The 17,932-nt window shown below is 42.9% G+C and overlaps 2 protein-coding genes across 3 annotated transcripts; both read right to left on the reverse strand.

The window, feature by feature from the left end:
* Window positions 1–7,391: 7,391 nt before the first annotated feature.
* gpr18 (G protein-coupled receptor 18) lies at window positions 7,392–10,876 on the reverse strand. 2 transcript variants are annotated; one of them, XM_071525973.1, is made up of 2 exons: window positions 10,773–10,876; window positions 7,392–9,425 (listed from the first exon to the last, which is right to left on the reverse strand). In XM_071525973.1, exons 1-2 carry the CDS (start codon window positions 10,790–10,792, stop codon window positions 8,396–8,398), a joined length of 1,050 nt encoding a protein of 349 aa, XP_071382074.1. In that variant the 5' UTR covers window positions 10,793–10,876; the 3' UTR covers window positions 7,392–8,395. The 2 variants fall into 2 exon arrangements, with proteins under 2 accessions (XP_071382074.1, XP_071382075.1); XM_071525974.1 differs by lacking the exon at window positions 10,773–10,876 and adding an exon at window positions 9,916–9,958.
* Window positions 10,877–12,426: 1,550 nt separating this feature from the next.
* On the reverse strand, window positions 12,427–17,386 carry gpr183a (G protein-coupled receptor 183a). Its single transcript, XM_071525972.1, has 2 exons — window positions 17,219–17,386; window positions 12,427–14,275 (listed from the first exon to the last, which is right to left on the reverse strand). Exon 2 carries the CDS (start codon window positions 14,250–14,252, stop codon window positions 13,158–13,160), a length of 1,095 nt encoding a protein of 364 aa, XP_071382073.1. The 5' UTR covers window positions 14,253–14,275; window positions 17,219–17,386; the 3' UTR covers window positions 12,427–13,157.
* Window positions 17,387–17,932: the final 546 nt, after the last annotated feature.

Below are 17,932 nucleotides of genomic sequence, written 5' to 3' on the forward strand. Positions count from 1 at the left end.
GGATTTTCTTTACCCTTGAAACTTGAAAAGTAAAAAAAAAGAAAAGTTTCACAAGATAGAAATGGACTTCTATTTATACCACATTGTAGTGTCAACTGCATTGTTAACCTCAGCTGAGCTAATTCCTTGATCATGATCAGGAGATGGGCATTTAGTGAAAGCAGTAATATTGCATGTCTCTTGATAACTTGGTGCTGCCCCGAGTCTGTGGAGAGGCATTAGGAAGGTGCAGACTGATCGGCTGAAAGATAGGACTAATGTCACCTAATCAGATAGACCATTATGTATTAGTGAAACTACAAAACAGTTTTATCTGACAAGGGCCAGGCCACATTACCTAAATTAACATTTTGCAAGCGTGAACATGGAGGACCACAGAGGCGAGGGGAGGGCTATAGGAGTGCGGCCTGCGCTTAGACATTCGGCAGTAATTATTAATTTATGATTGTCTCTGGTCTTAATGAAAATGAAAGCCAGGAAAGAGAACAGGGAGGGATAATGTGGCGTGAAATTGAGTTTCATTTGTACAGGGGCCACCTTTTAACTCTGCGCTTCTTAGGCGGAAATGGAGCCGAGCGCTCCTCTCTCTCTCTAGAGAATGCGTTTCAGAGTTGGGTTTTTTTTTTTTTTTATCATGCTCTCCCTCCTTTCAGTCTTTCAGTCAAAGCGTGTTCATATCCTCTTATCCTTTTGTGATATTTGGGGCCAACACGCCCTTTAACATCTCCATTACTCTCATAAGGCCTTTTCAAAATGACACAAGGCTCTTTGATGTCTGATAACTATGTCAACAAGTTTCTTGGATGGAAATGTCTCCGCACAATGCTTCTTTAATGTCAGCAGGGGAACTCGGAAAGGTCTCCGCGAAAGTATTGGAATGGAAGGGGGCAAAAACAAGTTAGATTGATTTACACAAGATTGTATGAAGCATAATGCCTTGTAGATACTGTAGAACACAGGATCAGCTGTTTGGTGGTGTGTTTTTTTTTTTGTTAGGTTGGCAGATGCTGGAAGTGGTGTTCTCTGATGCGGGTGACATGCCATTTAAAGGCCTATACTGCATGTGCTATACTGAGGTGATAATGGTTACACAGTAGGAGTGATAGAGGTGAAAAGGGGGTTTGCACATACACAGTCCATGGATAACATGGGTGAGCGATCATTTATAGATTGATGTATAATGATTTCACCTGAATAAAATTATTTATACAGCTTTATATCACCAGCTTACATTATGCTTACAATTACATCTGTTGTTCTGTCGTTTTTAGCCAGTTTTCTTCATTTTGAACACATTCAATTTTGGCCACGATGTATCATACAGTGTTAGTGATTTTGGAGAGAATTCATCATAAGTGCTCTCTTTATAAAATTGCTCACAGCCGGAGTATCCAGATCACCAGCGTTAGTTATATTACATTTACAATTACATTTTTACAAGTGTGAGTGAGGGATAGTTAATTTAGTTTGACCCAAGAGCCCCGACGCTCCCCCAGATAGCAGATGGATGAGACCAGTGACCACAGGCATGAGGGAGTGTGTGTGTGTGTGTGTGTGACTGTGTGTGAGCCCACAGGATTAGTCTTCATTTGGTGCCTCTGTCATGAGGGAGGGAGGACTGAATACTGCGTGGCAGAGCAAAGAAAACACACAGGGTCAGTCAAACACACACACACTCACACAGAGAAAACACACACACACTATTAACCTCCCCCCCTCAGCTCATCAACTTTATTTTGCAATCTTCCCTCAGAACCATTAGAATACCCTGAAGAAATGACTTTCCAATTAAAGGGGATCTAGGAGAAGAAGGTCTTTTTATCTCCGGCTCCTGGAGTTCTTTATTCCAATAATTTAAATTGGAATTGATTTTTCAATTTAGCCGCTGACTGCTACGGACACACAGCGCACGGCCAAATAGAGCTGCGTTCCGGGAATATTTGTCATGGCAGCGCGCTACACGTAAATTTGCGGTGGCCTCCTACACAGTAATGCGTTTCCTCCTTCTAGAACAATCAACCAGGACAACAAATTTCGGCCTGGTGTGATTATAGTGTCAGTCAGGAGGGCAGATTCTTTAACTCCACACACACGGTATTCTGCGCCCAAAAAAAAAAAAGATCAGTTGCCTCTTTCTAATTTCCCTCTTATCTGGCAGGTCTCCGCTAATTATTCCAATGGCAAAGAGCAGCATTTTAATAATTTTTGATCTGATCAAACACGTATAATCCCACGTGTCTAATTAGCTATGCATTAGCTATTAAGGTCAGCGGAGGGAAGTTCAGAGGCGCGTTCTCAGTGGTTTGTCGGGGAGAAAGCGCACTTGTAGATTTTCAGTTTATGGGGGCCTCTGTGCAGTAATCAGGGCCGCCACTCTGTCCAAACATTACCATAACAGAACATTTCCCATGCCCTCAGAGCAGGGGGGGGAACAGTAGTCGGTCCCGGGCAGGGAGCTCGAGCCTCACATGTGTAAGTTTGACAAACCGGGCCTATGAACACCGCAGCAACATCAGTTCCAGCTGCTTTCTAATGAGCACTTATTGTGTCCCGACTACGGCTCGCGCTTTATAGAGCCCGCTTCAAAGCCGACCGAATCCTACTCGAGCTGTTTTACAGATGCGTCGAGAAATCCGAGGCCGTTCTTCTGTGGACGAATGGTTCTGTCTTTCGCTGCTGACAGCTGCGCGGGCTTGTTGTTCGCTCTCTCCTGAGTTGTTTTAATAAAGTTGTGCTGCAGGAATAGTGGGAGAAGATTAATGGACGCACAGGAAGTGTGGCAGTTGTGAGAGGATGCAGGACAGAGCGGGCCAGCAGCCATCTGTTCCCTCTCCTTTACAGCTCTCTTAATGGAGAAGCAAACCAAACAACATGGATCTGAGCCCTGCAGACACACACACGCACAGACACACACACGCGCACACACACGCGCACACACGCGCACACCTCTATCGCACACAGCTAAACACAAAACATCACTTTATGTGACAGAGATGAGAGCTGGGCTTTTGTCATTGTATTCCCCCTTGTGCGTGTATGCGTGTGTGTATGTGTGTAATTGTGTGTGTGTGTGTGTGTGTCTGTGCTTTTTTTTCTTCTACCTTTCAGCGAAATAAAGTTGGGCGTGAGCCACGGCTGTGAGATTTAGATGAAAGACACAGCCTGGATGGAACGTGATTAAGAGATATGTTCTTGAGGCAAACAGGACTTGGCATTTGTTGAGACAAAACCTAATCAAATTAAAGCAAAACATGGCTATTGTTGTGGAGTGTGTTCTCTGGTTGTGTCACGTTTGAAATGAAACAGTGTAAAAAAGATATGGGCCTGTGTCTGCACAGCATCATGAACAGAGTGGTTTTATTCAGATTTACACACAGGCATTGACTAATGACGGCTGTGCCCAATGATGCCTAAAGCACTTTATAGGGCTATTTAGGTTGTAAAAAGATGTTTACAATGATGGAGCTGAGTGGCTGACTGAGAGAGAATCATTGTTTACAGGTTCTATTGTTATTTCATATTAATTCACTCATCAGAATTGCTAAATTCTCTATCGACATCCAATAGGCAGGACCCCCTCCAGGTAATTCTTCCATCAGTAAGTATGTGTCGGCGGACGCCTTCCTCGCAACAATTCCAATTCCTTACCAGTGCTGCATATTTATTATTAGCATATAATGAAATCTATAGTCCGACTGGTTCTCATTTTGTTTGTTTTGAATGAATGCAGCCCATGTCAAGTTAAATGACAACATGCGTCGTCTCTCTCTTTCTCCCAGTGAAGACATCTGTACGACATGATGAAGTTTCCTCTCTGAGTATCAATCCTGTAATTGAGCTCAGGGAGAGGAGACGTGATGTGCACACAGAGGAAGTGAAAGGCCTCTCTCTCTCTCTCCCTCCACTCCCCTTCTCTCTCTCTCTCTCTCTTTCTTTCCTTCCCTCTCTCTCTCCCTCTTCCCTCCCTTTTCCCAGGCACACACAGCTCCTCCACTCCTCCTCCTCCTCCTCCTCTCTCTCTACCTGGCTCTTATGTTCAACTCGTCAATCAGCTCTCTTTAGATGCACATCAGGTGAAACGAGTGCATTAGTATCCGCCGCAATAATATCCCTCATGGTACTGTCCTATGGCCCGAGCCTCAGCGGAGACATGAGTGGAAACAATATGATTCCTTTAACGGTGTCTTTCACAACACGACGTCCTGAGCGAGGCGGAGTTGGGGATCTACGGTGTCTCTGCCCGTGTCTCTTTAGCCGTCCTGTAATGCAGCCCTCTCGTTCTGCTGTTACGATACCATGGATCATGAGGAAACTGAAGTGAGAGCGGATTAAATATTAACACAACCTGACACAGTCCCCACCGGAGCCCCCATTCCACTTCACATGATACAATTAAAAACATTCCCAAATGCGCCGAGCCCAACACTTGAGAACGCTGTCAAGAACACGCCGCTTTACCGACTTAAAATAAATCTTATACTAATCTATGGAGAACCTGACAAGAGGAGACCAAGGTTTCCAGGCACTTAGCTGAGTAGAGAGTTGGAAAAAAAAAAAGAGGGCCTTACATTATTTATACGTGCTAATGGTGCTGTGACTGGCTGTGTGTGTGAATCAGCAACAGAACAATCTGCTAAAATAGACACACAGCTGTAATCAAGGCCATACATTTCCTCTCCCTCTCCTGTTCTCTGCTAACTGCAGGGTCAATTGGAGTCAGTTTGGTAGCGTTTGGAACTCTTGCAGTAGATTATCTCCTTTTAATGGAGACAAAAGACAAAGCAGTGCATTTCTATTGCCAAAGGAAAAAAAGATTACCTCTCTACTACAAAGCTACCCTGGGTAAACATGTTAGAAGCGCGCTGTGGAATACCTCACACAGTTTCTACTGGACATAAGACATTATTGTAAGGGGTGCGGCCGGCACAATGTACAGTACAACCACCACAGATAAGAACAATAGCTCATGTACTTAACTGAGTTCAGTCCACAAAAGGAATCTATTAGTCTGGTTGCACGGCCCTTAAACTGAGCATCACAGGGGGGACCCACTGTTGCACCACTAGATACACACACATGTGCCTCTCATTTCCTATGGCGGTCCAGAAGTATCCTTCAACATCCTATTGTAAAGTTTACCAGGGGAGAGGTTCTGTGTATTAAAGCGCCCTGAGAGAAACACTAAATGATGTAAATGCAGGCAGCTGCTTGCTGCTAATGCTGCACTGTAGATAGGGAGGCCCAGGCGAGGCTGGACTACACACAGCATATATATATAAAATTACTATAGGATCTCTTTCATGTCCTTATGTGCTCTAATGGGAACAATATGAAGACTAATGGTATAGTAAAAGTGTAGGGAACCGTCCTTTAAACCAAACTGCAATGTTGTGTTTCCACTGTTGCTCACAACAGAACAACATGCCTGGGTGGCAAAAAACTGCTTTGGTTGTATGTTTTTAAGGTTATTGTACAATATATCCATTGTATGTGCCCAATTTGCTCAGATAACAACATAACTGTGGCTTAAGCTATGTGATTATCCTCCATAGCCTTGTGGTTTCAGATGATACTGTATGGTTTTGTAGGCTGTTTACTGCAACACCACCTACTGTACCATATTCCTTTTTAATATCTAGAGGAGGCATTTGTCCCAAGTCCTCTTTAACCTTCATGACAGTATGGCACGTATACAAACAGGTAAGACTTAAACTCTCAAGGAACACTTTGAATCTTGGAAGACAAATGGCTCAACAAAGCACGATTTGGAAAACAAATACAGCAACACTGTGTCTGATCATCATTTGATAGTGTGCTGACACGCAAACTCTATTAAGCTGTCTTCAAATATGCAAAAATGATATGATTTTACAATGATTACATATTCACTTCCCCAGCTGGCTGGCTCCGAGCGTCTCCATTTGTCATCGACTATTGTGTCCAATTATATGATTAGCTTTGAACACTCCAGCACTTCGAGAGCTCTCGTGTGTTCTGCCGCGCAGAGTGATTCACAAACAAAGTCATTACAACATGTATTCACACATATCAAATAACAAAACAGATGGCCACTGCGCTTGCCGCCTGATTTGTTTTCCACACGAGCGGTAGAAAAAAAAAAAAAAAGTATTTTCTCTGAGCTTTGTTTAATGCTGACTGTTTTTATTCCCAAAGAAGAGCAGCTGGCTGTCGCGCTGTTAGATCAGCTCCTATGAAAGACAATCTTGTTTTCATTAATTTCTCTACAACAAAGGCACTTGTTGTGAAGATTTAGAATTACAGCGGGTAAAGCTTCCGGATAATTCATCACAGGGACTTGACAGGAAACTTAATTGTTTTAAATGCCAGTTGCTGTGTGCAGCGTGCTCGGTTGTTCTTTGATGTCTAACAGGTGGGACAGATAGACGAACCTCTGATGTTTCATTTGACCTTTGACCTCGCGGTTATAAATCCTCTTGTAGTCCAGCGGCCAATAAACCTATCATCATGTGATGAACTGCAGTACCCAGAATTCCACGAGACGAGTGTCTGCTGCCTCCTCTTATTATCCGCCCTACATCCTACAGTCTTTACCTGTGCATACACACCAACCAACCACCAAATGCACTCATGTTTATCCTTTTACTATTGTACCACTGCTTATTTTCAGCTGGATTCATGCTCATCAAGAGACAGAAAAACAGATGTGATTTTAAGAGGGTATTCAGAATGTATCTCTTTTATGCTTTACAGTATATTTAATTGTGTGTGTGGAGTCATGGGCCATACCAGACCAGTTCAGGGAATGGTCATGATACGTATGGTCACACTACACAACGCCTTGACCGTCTAATTGTATGAGACACTACACAGTCACTCAGCAAACACTGACTCACTGTCTAAGCCAGTTAGGACACACTCACTCGCTCACACAACCCCCTTCATTTTAGCAGTCGGCAACCACAAAGCGACCTTTCGCTTGGGTGGTGTTTTGGGCAGGACACCTATCTGGACCATCATATTCAAACACGTATTTTATATATAGTCACATTAACTCACAACTTGTCACTTGTCTTCTTCCATCTCAGGAATAAACTGAGGAGAAACTGCAGGGTTTTGCAGCCTCGTGGTAATTTTGCTCCGGCGCTCCAGCTTTGAAAATGTTGGTGCAACGAAAGACCTGATATGAAAGCATTGCAGTGCAGTGCAGAAAAGGTTTTCTCTTAAGGTTGCTTTAAATCTAGGTGAATAGCCACTCTGACATCTCTTGAGGATGTTACTGTAAAAGCACTCCAAGTGACTGAATCATTTAACATCTAATCAATACTATTTGCATTTGCGCCATAAACACATTATATTCTTATTCCTGTCTGATGACGCTGCCATCACTGTAGTTACAACCTCTGTGCGAGAAGGTGGGATCATGTTTATTTCATTGGATAACAGCTAGAATTTTTCACGAGTCATTGTAAAGTTGCACAGCTTGTAAGACATAAAGAAAGTGAATGAAAGGTACAAAAAAGTAAAAAAAACTACTCTACAGCACACAGTAAAAACAGAGACAGTATCCACTCTAAATCTGGAGAAGACACCTCAGAAAAATCTTTCTCTTGCTCTGCCAGGTAGATGGAATCCGGCTGTGTTTTCTGTGACATGCTGCCATCACCTGGCCATGAAATAAACAACAGCTTTCACAAAGATTGTGGTTCTCATTTCCTGTATCAATGCACCTCCTTCTGGTCGGGTTTAAACTTGTCACTACGGTGGACGGACTTGACAGCGAGATAAGATCACCAAGATAGATCGACAAATACAATAGTTAACTTTGTATTCATAAACATGACATAATACAGCAATGGTGGTTAGATTTACTTAATTGTGATACTGTGGTCTGAAGTTAGAGGCAACATATAGTGCAAAAACCAAAAAAACACAGTGTGACCTTAAAGACCCCACAATAATTTCCGGTTGGTTTCTTGTTCCGGATGCTGTCAGGGTTTTTATAGGTCATGCTAGACAAGAGACAAGAGGTTGAGCAAAGTTTCTAGATGTATGCATAGTATCAAAACAACCACTAAGATTCTTCTAGGAGGCTTATTTTAGCCTTCACATGTTACACCTGAGCCAGAGATGCTGGTGCTTTGTCTGCCAGAGCAAAGATGCGTTGAAATCATCTCAAGTCTCATGGGTGAGTCAATCAGCTCAGAACGCAGATGTTTATGCCACAACAACAATACTCCCATACTGTGAGTGTGAATTCACATCTTGGAAATTAATTACAGTTTTTGATCCATTTGATAATGAACGCTTAGACAATGCAATGTATTCAGTGTTGCACTATGCCAAAATGTGCACAAGTACATTGTACATACATACAGCATGTGGGACATCAGTGTCCTTTTTGACATGGAATAGTTCATATCATTGCGCTGGTCAAGTTGCTCATTGATCGTATGCTGCCTGTGTGTGTGTGTCGGCTCTTTCTCCTTACACTTCGCAGATAGTTCCTATACAGAATCACACTGATCACCCTGTCCTGGAACTGCTTGGAGACGATGTAGTACAGAATAATATCTAACACTGTGCTCATGTTCATCAGGAATGTGGTGAAGGCTCCCCATGTGTTGTAGTCCCCTTCTTCACCCCCCTTCAGCAAAAGGACCGCCAAACACACATGGAAGGGCACAAAACACACCAACACCTGGATGATGAGCGTGATGATAATCCGGATGGACTTCTGCTTCACTTTAGGCTTGAGTTTAGAGGTGCGGCCGTGGATCAGATTGTCTACGATGACGACGTAGCAGCCGATCATGATGAATATGGGCACCAGGAAGAAGAAGACAAGCCGCACAAAGTGGACGGGGTTGTCGTGGCGCAAGTGGATGATGTCGCGCGTCTTGACGCAGGTGGTGAAGTTGGAGGCGCGGTCGGGGTCGTCCTGGTTGAAGAGCAGGGGCACAGTGCTGCCCAGGGTCATGACCCACACCCCCAAGCTTGCCACCACGGCCTTGGGGATGTTCTTCAGCTCCTTGCCGTGCTTCGGCTGGACGATGGCCACGTAGCGGTCGGCGCTGATCAGAGCGAACAGCCACAGAGCCATGCAGGGGTAGAAGATGGTGAGGGCCGCGCTGATCCGACAGAACAGGTCACCGAAGGGCCAGTAGTCCTGCTGGTTGTAGACCATCCTGAAGGGGAGCAGCAGGATGAAGATAAGGTCCACCACCGCCACGTTGATCATGTAGACCGTGACGGAGTTCCTCTTCTTGGTGGTGAGGGCAAACACCCATAAGGCGGTGAGATTGACTGTGACTCCTATGATGAAGATGAAGCAGTAGAAGATCAGGCCCACCATGCGGTACTCCACCGGAACCTGCTCCAGCTGCACTGCACTGGATTGGACTACCGACATGTTGGAAGTATTCAGATCCAGCTCCATACTGCAGCTTTAATTCAGCAAAGAGAGCAAAATGTTTAAAATTGCCATAAATCAGGGGAAAACATTGTTCTTGTTTTTTCTTTTCCTTAATCATACCTTTTCACTATCTGTAGGCCATTTGTTATAATTTGAGATGAGGTTAATTTAGTCAATTTTAATTCACATATCTTGAAAGGTCACGTGCTGCTCAGTAGGTTATAACAGGAAAAAACGCAGGAGGTGTTTGTGCCATCTGTGGCGTCCTTTTAATAAACAATCTGTGTGAAATAAATAGAGTCCACCTATCTAAGACAAACTAGATTGTGTAAATGCTGGTTTTCTGGGAACTTACTGCCAGATACCAAACATATCGCAAAAAACGAAACAAGGAAGCTAATTCTCAGTACTAAAAGATTTGCACATTGATTTGTGTTGCCTTGAAGTATCTGTGTGGCAGATTTGATTGAGTTTCAAACAATCTTATGAGCAGAAGAAGGTAATGCAACTTTATTACATACCTCTCATTATGTGCAGATACATGGCTCAATGGGCCACATGAGTTGGAAATATCACAGTAATTATAGAGATAATAAAACTCCCTAATGCCGGTATTTTCCTCTCAGCCAAGGCGCAGTGCCAGCCAAATGAAAGTTTCTTTGTTTGAGAAAAAGAGAAAATTTGTATGAAACAAACAGGTTCCCAGAAGAAGTACTGAGGTTAAAATGGCCAGAGGCTGTTTCTAAATGTGTATCTGTATTTCACAGTTTGCAGAACCTGCTGCTAGATCATTTGAATACTTATTTTTAAAACAGCTGTGCAGCTGCAGTGTGAGAGCCAGGGGAAGTCAAAGACAGCATATCTGTCTAAATGTGTTATTCTATAACCTTATGTTACATAAACAAACAAGCACACATACAAACTATATACAAACTGTATATATATATATATATATATATATATATATATATATACATACATTTATATAAATCTGGCATCTGAAGAACATTTTGGAGAAGCAAGTAAAATCTGTGTCTAGGGTAGAAAAATGGAAGTGAAATTATTATCAATGAGAAACTTTTGAGTGTCTTGATAAGAAATCATGTGACTACGATGCATTTGAAGTGCTTTAAACTATTTACTTTTTCCTTTGATAAATGATATAAACCACCAATTACTGTACTGTATATTGTGAATTTTGGCCATGTAAAGGAACAAACCAATTACTGAACACAATTATTGCCAAGCTACAGCATGAAGCAAATGAAGTGATGTGAAGCAGCATGTACAGTAAGTCCCAAACCTCCACTCTTGTTTTTCATCTCAAAAGTCAAACGGATCAGATAGCATCGTCTGTACAATTAATGACTGCACTTACCACAGGTATTTTTTCAGCATTTCCTAGGCATCAGCATCTTGACAACAAGCCCTCACCAACAGGCTTGTGAAGCAGCACGGCCATTTCTGCGAGTACTCTAACAGCCAAAAGAGGGAAGTGAATACTTTGTCTATTTCGGAGGGTGATACTGATGGAAACGGTGGTGACACAGAGCGGAGAGTAAAGCCCCCATCACTTCCTGTGTCACACACACACACACGCTGTAGTTTCTGGTACAGTACCAATACAGTATCTACAGTCGGAACACAAAGGGCTACAGCTTTCCGCGTTCTGCAATTACACCCCCTTAAAGAAAATGATGTGCCATTAGAAGTGGGAGTGTGTTTGGCAGGCAGAGAGATGGCAGATTTAGGGCGAGTTATTGATTGGAAAAGTGGGGTCTGTCACAGCACATTAGTTCTCAGGGGAGTAATCCACAGCAGGTTGCTGTGAGAAGCATCTGCTGCCGGAGAGAAGTAATTAAAAACAGGATGTTGAGGCAGTTGCCATATAAACAGGAAATAAGACGGTGGTAATAGACACTTCACGCTGATGCTGTGCGATGGTTTTACACCACGTCGACTTAATGGATGCAAAGCGCATACCTCAGGTGAAACGCTCAAGGTCAAGCCGGACCCGGATTGAATACAGATTAATGCATGTATATGCGTGTGTGTGTGTGTGTGTATGTGGGTGTCTGGGTGTGTGGGTGTGGTTGTGTGTGTGTGTGGGTAGGTGGGTGTGGGTGTGCATTACCGCCATTTGGCACAAAGACCATCTTTTATGAATCAAAACTTCTTCCCCTGCTCTCCTAACTAATATTTTCCATTACTATCATAGATCTTCTGAGATAGAAACTCTGTCACACTTTCCCACGCCTTACGACATTTCCCCTCCCTGTGCCATGTGACTGCTCTCCACAGCCCATTTGATCTCCACAAAGGTTACAACTATTTGTCACATTATTTTGTTTTTGATGAGCCAGGTTTCTCACTTGGTTAGCTCAGGTGCACTTTTGTTTATGGCACTATGGTTGAGGAGCTTCTTTCCAGGGTCACTAAATTGCCGTCATCCCTCTCGCTCTCCGGCTCTCTGTGTGTTATTGGCACAGCGTTTGCATGGAAGAGCTGCTTATTCAGTCTAATTCTTATTCCTGAGAAATAATTATCTATCTGCTCGTCCTCTCGATGTGTCTTAAAAAATCTCTTACCAGATGGCACTTTGTGTTCATGGCAATATGTTGTTATGACAACAGTCTGTGTGATGTTTTCTTCTCTTTGATACCCATCATGCGGTTGCTTCTGTGAGGCTTCCCTCCCATAATGAATCTCTGGTCTATATTAATCAACTCCTGTAAAATACCCAATATAAGGGAATTTTTATATATAGTTTCTAATGCATCATCATAACACTTAGGTGTGTCTCCGCAGATTGCCTCTCACTGCATTTCCCTTTCTCCAGTTTATGTAAACTCTGCAATTTCCACAGTGTATCTGAAAGAGAGAAGTACTCTGTGCGATTTAAGGTTAATGGATCAAACTGTTTTTTTTTATTTTTATTTAGTTACTTCCATGAATATTTAGAGGATTATGTGATTGCCTGTGAAATGCCCGTTTGACTTCCTTTACCACATTTTTACTCTTGCAGTGTTACACTGTCCTCTGGAGGCTGAAAATAATCACTACAGCATACTTTTTTTTTTTTTTTAAGAGGTTTAGGCGGTAAAGTGTGCCTGATGTGAGAGCTCAACCACACCCAAAAAATCACATCAGCAAATGAGGAAGTTTTAATTGTTTTCTATAGGTACTCAAACATACATCATACATATACTTTTTCATTTACAAATAAAGGAAAGTCAATTAACCTCATTGACAAAAGTGGAAATTCATTTTTTAACAAGAAACAACAATATTTTAAGAGACACAATGTTCTCTCCATTTGAATTAACATGTTCTTATGTTACGCTACTATTTACAGATATTGCCAGCATGCTTTATCAAACAGTATTCTTTGCTTTTTTGCTTTGCTGCAATATTACCTTCATTCCTGAGTAATTCTGTCACTATTACCAATGAGAGAATGTGGAAACAGGAGGTGCTGGGTTTTCCTTCTCTATGAAATTCTCAGCCATTCCTCTGATGTCTTTTCTTTTACCAGCTGATCTGGTCTATTACAGCTGCATTCCTATTCCCACAGATGTTGAGTAGCTGATCCAGGATGACCTGAGTATCTCCATTTCAATGTCTCAACTAATCAGTTTGATCCACAGTTTCATTGGTCCTGATTGCAGTAGGCCCACAGTCTCTCTCGTCCTGTGTAACCCTCGGTGCCTCCTCTTCCTGCAAAGTGTATCCAACTCTGTGTGATCTCCTCCATGACAGTCTCTCACTGGTTGTACCTGGAACTGTTGAGCTGGATCTTGTTGCTGTCGATGACGTCCCTGGAGGAGCCCTCGGGCGACGTCCTCACTGCGCTGGAGAACGACACGCTCACCTGCCTCTTCAGCAGCTTCAGAACTTTCCTCTTGTAGCCCTTACAGGCAAAGAAGTAGATGAAGGGATCCAAGCAGGAGTTGAGGTTCATCAGACACACGGTGAAGTGCAACGACACCTGGAAGGCGGTGAGGTCGGCGCAGTCGGGGTCGGACACCAGCTTGCGGATCATGTACTGCAGGAGGTCGATGTGATAGGGGCTGTAACAGATGACGAACACCAGGGACACGCAGCAGATCACCCCGATGGCCTTGCGGCTCCGGCCGGACTTCTCTGTCAGATGGTTGGTCTTGGCGGTGAGGCGGAGTTTGGAGCACAGGACGGAGTAGCACACCAGGATGGTGACCACAGGGATTCCATAACCCAGGATGACGGCGCCAATCAGTATGAAGGCAATGTTGTCCACCTTCTCAAAGTTGGGGTATTCCATGCAGGTGGTGTAGCTGTCTGGCTCCAGGTGGGTCATAGGCATGCCAAGGAGGGGGAGGGTCTGGGCGAGGACCAGCAGCCACACGCCGACACAGATGTAGCGGACGTTGCTGACCTTCCGGAAGCGGGCGAAGCGCAGGGGCAGGACCACGGCGATGAAGCGGTCTATGCTGAGGCAGGTCATGAAATTGACCCCTGCGTAGGTGTTGATGTAGAAGACGAAGCCCGAGACCTTACACAGGGCCTCGCCCAGGGGCCAGTGGAAACCCAGGGCGTAGTACACCACCCTCAGAGGCAGGGAGAGAGTGAAGAGGATGTCCGAGACGACCAGGTTGAGAGAGTACAAGGTGGTGGAGTTTATCTTCTTCAGGTTGGGACGGATGACGTGGAGGGCCAGGGCGTTACCCAGCAGCCCCACAACGAATACCACGGAATAGAAAAGAGGCATGAGGACCCTGGCATACTTCCGGTGGGCATATAGGGTGTCACAGGTGACCATGGCCGACTCATTGGTGCTGGCTATGTGGGTAATGTCTGCAGACACAGTGGTGGAGCCCATCTTGATGTTTAGGGAGCCAGTAACTGCAAAACAGACAAATGAAGCATCGCGTTAGTTCAGGCAGGGCACGGACGTCACGCGTTGCTAGTCATCTACCAGCTGATCACCACACACACCAATCATACTCCATTCTCATAACAAGGCGGTCTATTTAAATGGCCTCCTCCTACACTGATTCCTGCTTCACAACTGCTGCACACTCTGCTGCTTGGTAAAGCTTTACCTCCACCTCCCCAGCCTCCACCTGTTATAGTCTATGCAATCGAGCCACGGTGGCTCTTAAATGTCAACACTACTGAGTATTGCTGCTCTGGCTCTGCTCTGTCCACTCCCATGGGGGGATTTGCATGGCGCCCCTGCTATACCTTCAGCATGCTTGCCGGGTAAGCAGGGAGCTGCTCGAGCAGGGCCATATCCGCCAAATATAACTGTATTACCATTAGTTGCAATTAATGGTTTCATCTGTGACTAAAGTGTTCCTGACTGAAATCAGTTTTGTTAATGTTTTGGTTGAGCTTGGGGGTTTTCTTTTCTTTTCTTTTCTTTTCTTTTCTTTTCTTAGGTGGAGGAAGGCTAATAGAGAAAATTTGAATCAGGTTTTTGGTATTACTGGAAACGGTAAGACAACATTTCCACTATCTCTGTTTCTACTACTAAAGCAATAATGATACATTGCCTATTTCTGTGTTGAAATGAAACTGGTTTGCTGTACAGGTTTTCTGCATAGCAAAACACATCTGTTGGCTATCTAATACAAGACATTTCTTTAAAAAAGGAAGTAAAACCAGTTGTTTTTCATTACTCCTCTCCAGACAGCACGTAATGTAATGTTGAGGGGGTGCTTCCTAACAAGCAGCATGATACTCTGACAAATTCTGTTGCGCTATTAATATGTTACTTATTTTTACCATGGTCATACACTGGTATACACTGGTATACCAGTATATACGTAGTATACACTGTTGAGGACGTTTTAAAAAGGTCAAATTCAAATTTTAGTTTCATTCTAAGAAATAATACACGAACATCTGTTTGTAATGACAGCAATGGTACTGTATATGTGGGTAGTAATTAACATATTTTTTTGCTGCTTTCACCATGCTAATGAAATGATGAAATGGCTCTTGCCAATGAGACATGTTGGGACATGTGACCACAATTTGGTTTCACTTTCCCCTTTTAACTCAAAATAGTTTGTCTGTTTCAAAGGATAAACAGGGAGCAACTAGGGTGAAATCTCAACTGCCTTTTTTCATTAGTTTCATAATTAGACAGAGATGACACTTGTCCTACAGCACAGGAATAGCTCTCTACAGAGTGTGATAACAGAAGTTGGTGTGTGGTGTGTAGTGCCATCTTGTGGCTAAATGTCCCCAATGAGCAGAGAGCAAACTCCACATTCACCCTTGCCACAATCACTAGCAAAGTCTTTGCACAACCATATTTTCACATTTCTTGGTAAATTCAAGACGAGAAAGGAGTGTGTGTACCTGATACACACAAGTCAGACCTGAGACTCTTTGAGATCTGACCGATGGAGTGATTCACTAATCATTTCTGTGATCAACACAGGTCAAATACTCACATTTCTCATAGCTCTTTTCAGTCTGCAGTTTTGATATATGATACAGTTTATTATGTGAAGATACCAAAATGTAAATTACTGTGAGTGATATTTGACAACTATTTGCATGTGAGCGTGAAAGAAAAGAGAAGAAAGGTAAGCTGAGCACTGATCCAGTCAGGAGAGGTATCTGTGCTCCATTTACAAACTCCTGCTCCATTTACAGCCAATAACCTTTTTGACTCACAGGACATAGCTGTTCGTCCATGCCCTTGTTTGTAGCTAAAAGTGACATGACGGAAGTCTGTGAACAATTCCAGGGCTTTACTGTGATTGTGAATACAGCTGTGGCGCTCACTCTCACACCACAGAAAACATGGTGTTGAGAGACACCGTTGTATACGAGGAAGTCAGCTTCCCCAGGGTGCTCTGCCATAGAATGGCCGCCAGTGGGAAAGTCATATTGTCTGAGCCAAAATCATGACCCACTCTAACTGCAGCTATCTGCTAGAGCACATGGGGCAGTGAAGAAATATATTTCCTGGCCCATTAACACAAGTGAAGGACTCTTGATGGGGAATTCAGTAACACCATCTTTCTTACGCCTGTCTCATAAAAACAACTTTTCCATATATATAGAATTAGATTAATCTGAGATTAATCTGTATTTAATGTCAAGAATACTTTACATATGGTAAAATTTCGCAGGGGAAAAACCCCTTTCCAAGAAGTTGTGAAATATATTTGCATCTAACTGTGACAGAGTGTTGCGCCTCTGATTGGTCGGATCCATAGTAAAATGCCACCTTCTTTTCCAAAACACTTGATTTACATTTTGGAAGAAAAAAAACTAAACAATTACCTAAAATCCATCATTCATTACCTCTAAAATATAAAGGATCCACTCTGCAAAAGTGTGATCATTTGTCAATCAAGCACTTTTAAAAAGTGTCATTCTATTGGCTTATTTCATTTTTGTTCTATCTATCTTTTTGTAAGAGTAAGTTTTTTTTTCAGGTTTTTTTTTTTCAAACGGAGCATATATCATTTTGGAAAAAATTATTGTTTCGACACACTGCAGATAAAATCCATTATTTTATCTTAGCTTCTATCTTATCTCCAAACTCGTGATACTGCTGTTGTTGTTATGAGTCAAGACGCACATATGTACCACATATAATATATATAATATCATGAGAGTTCAAATTCAGCTAGACTGCACCAGTCTAGCTTGGAAAATGAATGGGTGAAAGGTAAAATACACTGTCTCTAATAGGAGCACCTCCTATTAGAGACAGTGTATTTTACCTTTCATCCATTCATTTTCCAGGCCTCTTCTCATCTATGTCATCAGGAACAATTAAAAGATGAATTAAAATCATGGTTAGGAGCGGGAACTTACCAAACAGAAGAGGTAGTTTAATCGTCAGACTGACTGAAGTTGCATCGATCCTGGCAGCATGCCACTTCTTCTGTGGGGTTTGTCTCTAATACTGAATCTGTCCTGGCGGCACTAAGACCATGCTGGCCTAACTGAGAGTAGTGTGACACACAGAAGTCTAGTTCTGTGGCTGCCAGTAACCATAGTGACAAAATATCCTGTTGTAGTGATATCTCTCTCTCTCTCTCTCTCAGGCTCTATCTCTCTCTTTCTCTCTCTCTCTCTCTCTCTCTCTCTCTCTCTCTCTCTCTCTCACAGGTTCTATCTCTCAATACAGGATTTTGAAATATTCCCCTCAAAGGTTACATCAAATTGCATGATTGTATGATTACCCACATGTCATAGTGACTGCACTCAAAAAATGTGATACAAAATGTACTTATTTATTTACTTTACTGTTATAGTGTGGAGATAACATGTATGTAATATTTAATTTTGCCCATAATCCTCCCTTGTGATTAGTATGCGGTATTGCGGTACATGAAAGTAAAAAAAATCAAAATTTCAGAACAACGTGTTGTGCCATGTGCATGTACCCAGGGGAGGATGTGGCTTCAGCTGTGTAGAAGGCACAATCCAGAGTCTCAAAATTGTTATTTTTTTCATGGTGAGTATAATACTTGCACAACAATGCTCTCTTTCAATCTCTTAGTCAACTTCAGTGTCAAGTCTTTA

The sequence above is a fragment of the Centroberyx affinis genome, unplaced genomic scaffold (genome assembly GCF_046629955.1).
Source record: "Centroberyx affinis isolate AG114_WGS23_722 - 3 ecotype Tasmania unplaced genomic scaffold, CSIRO-AGI_Caff_v1 ptg001373l_1, whole genome shotgun sequence".
In the NCBI taxonomy this organism is placed as follows: domain Eukaryota; kingdom Metazoa; phylum Chordata; class Actinopteri; order Beryciformes; family Berycidae; genus Centroberyx; species Centroberyx affinis.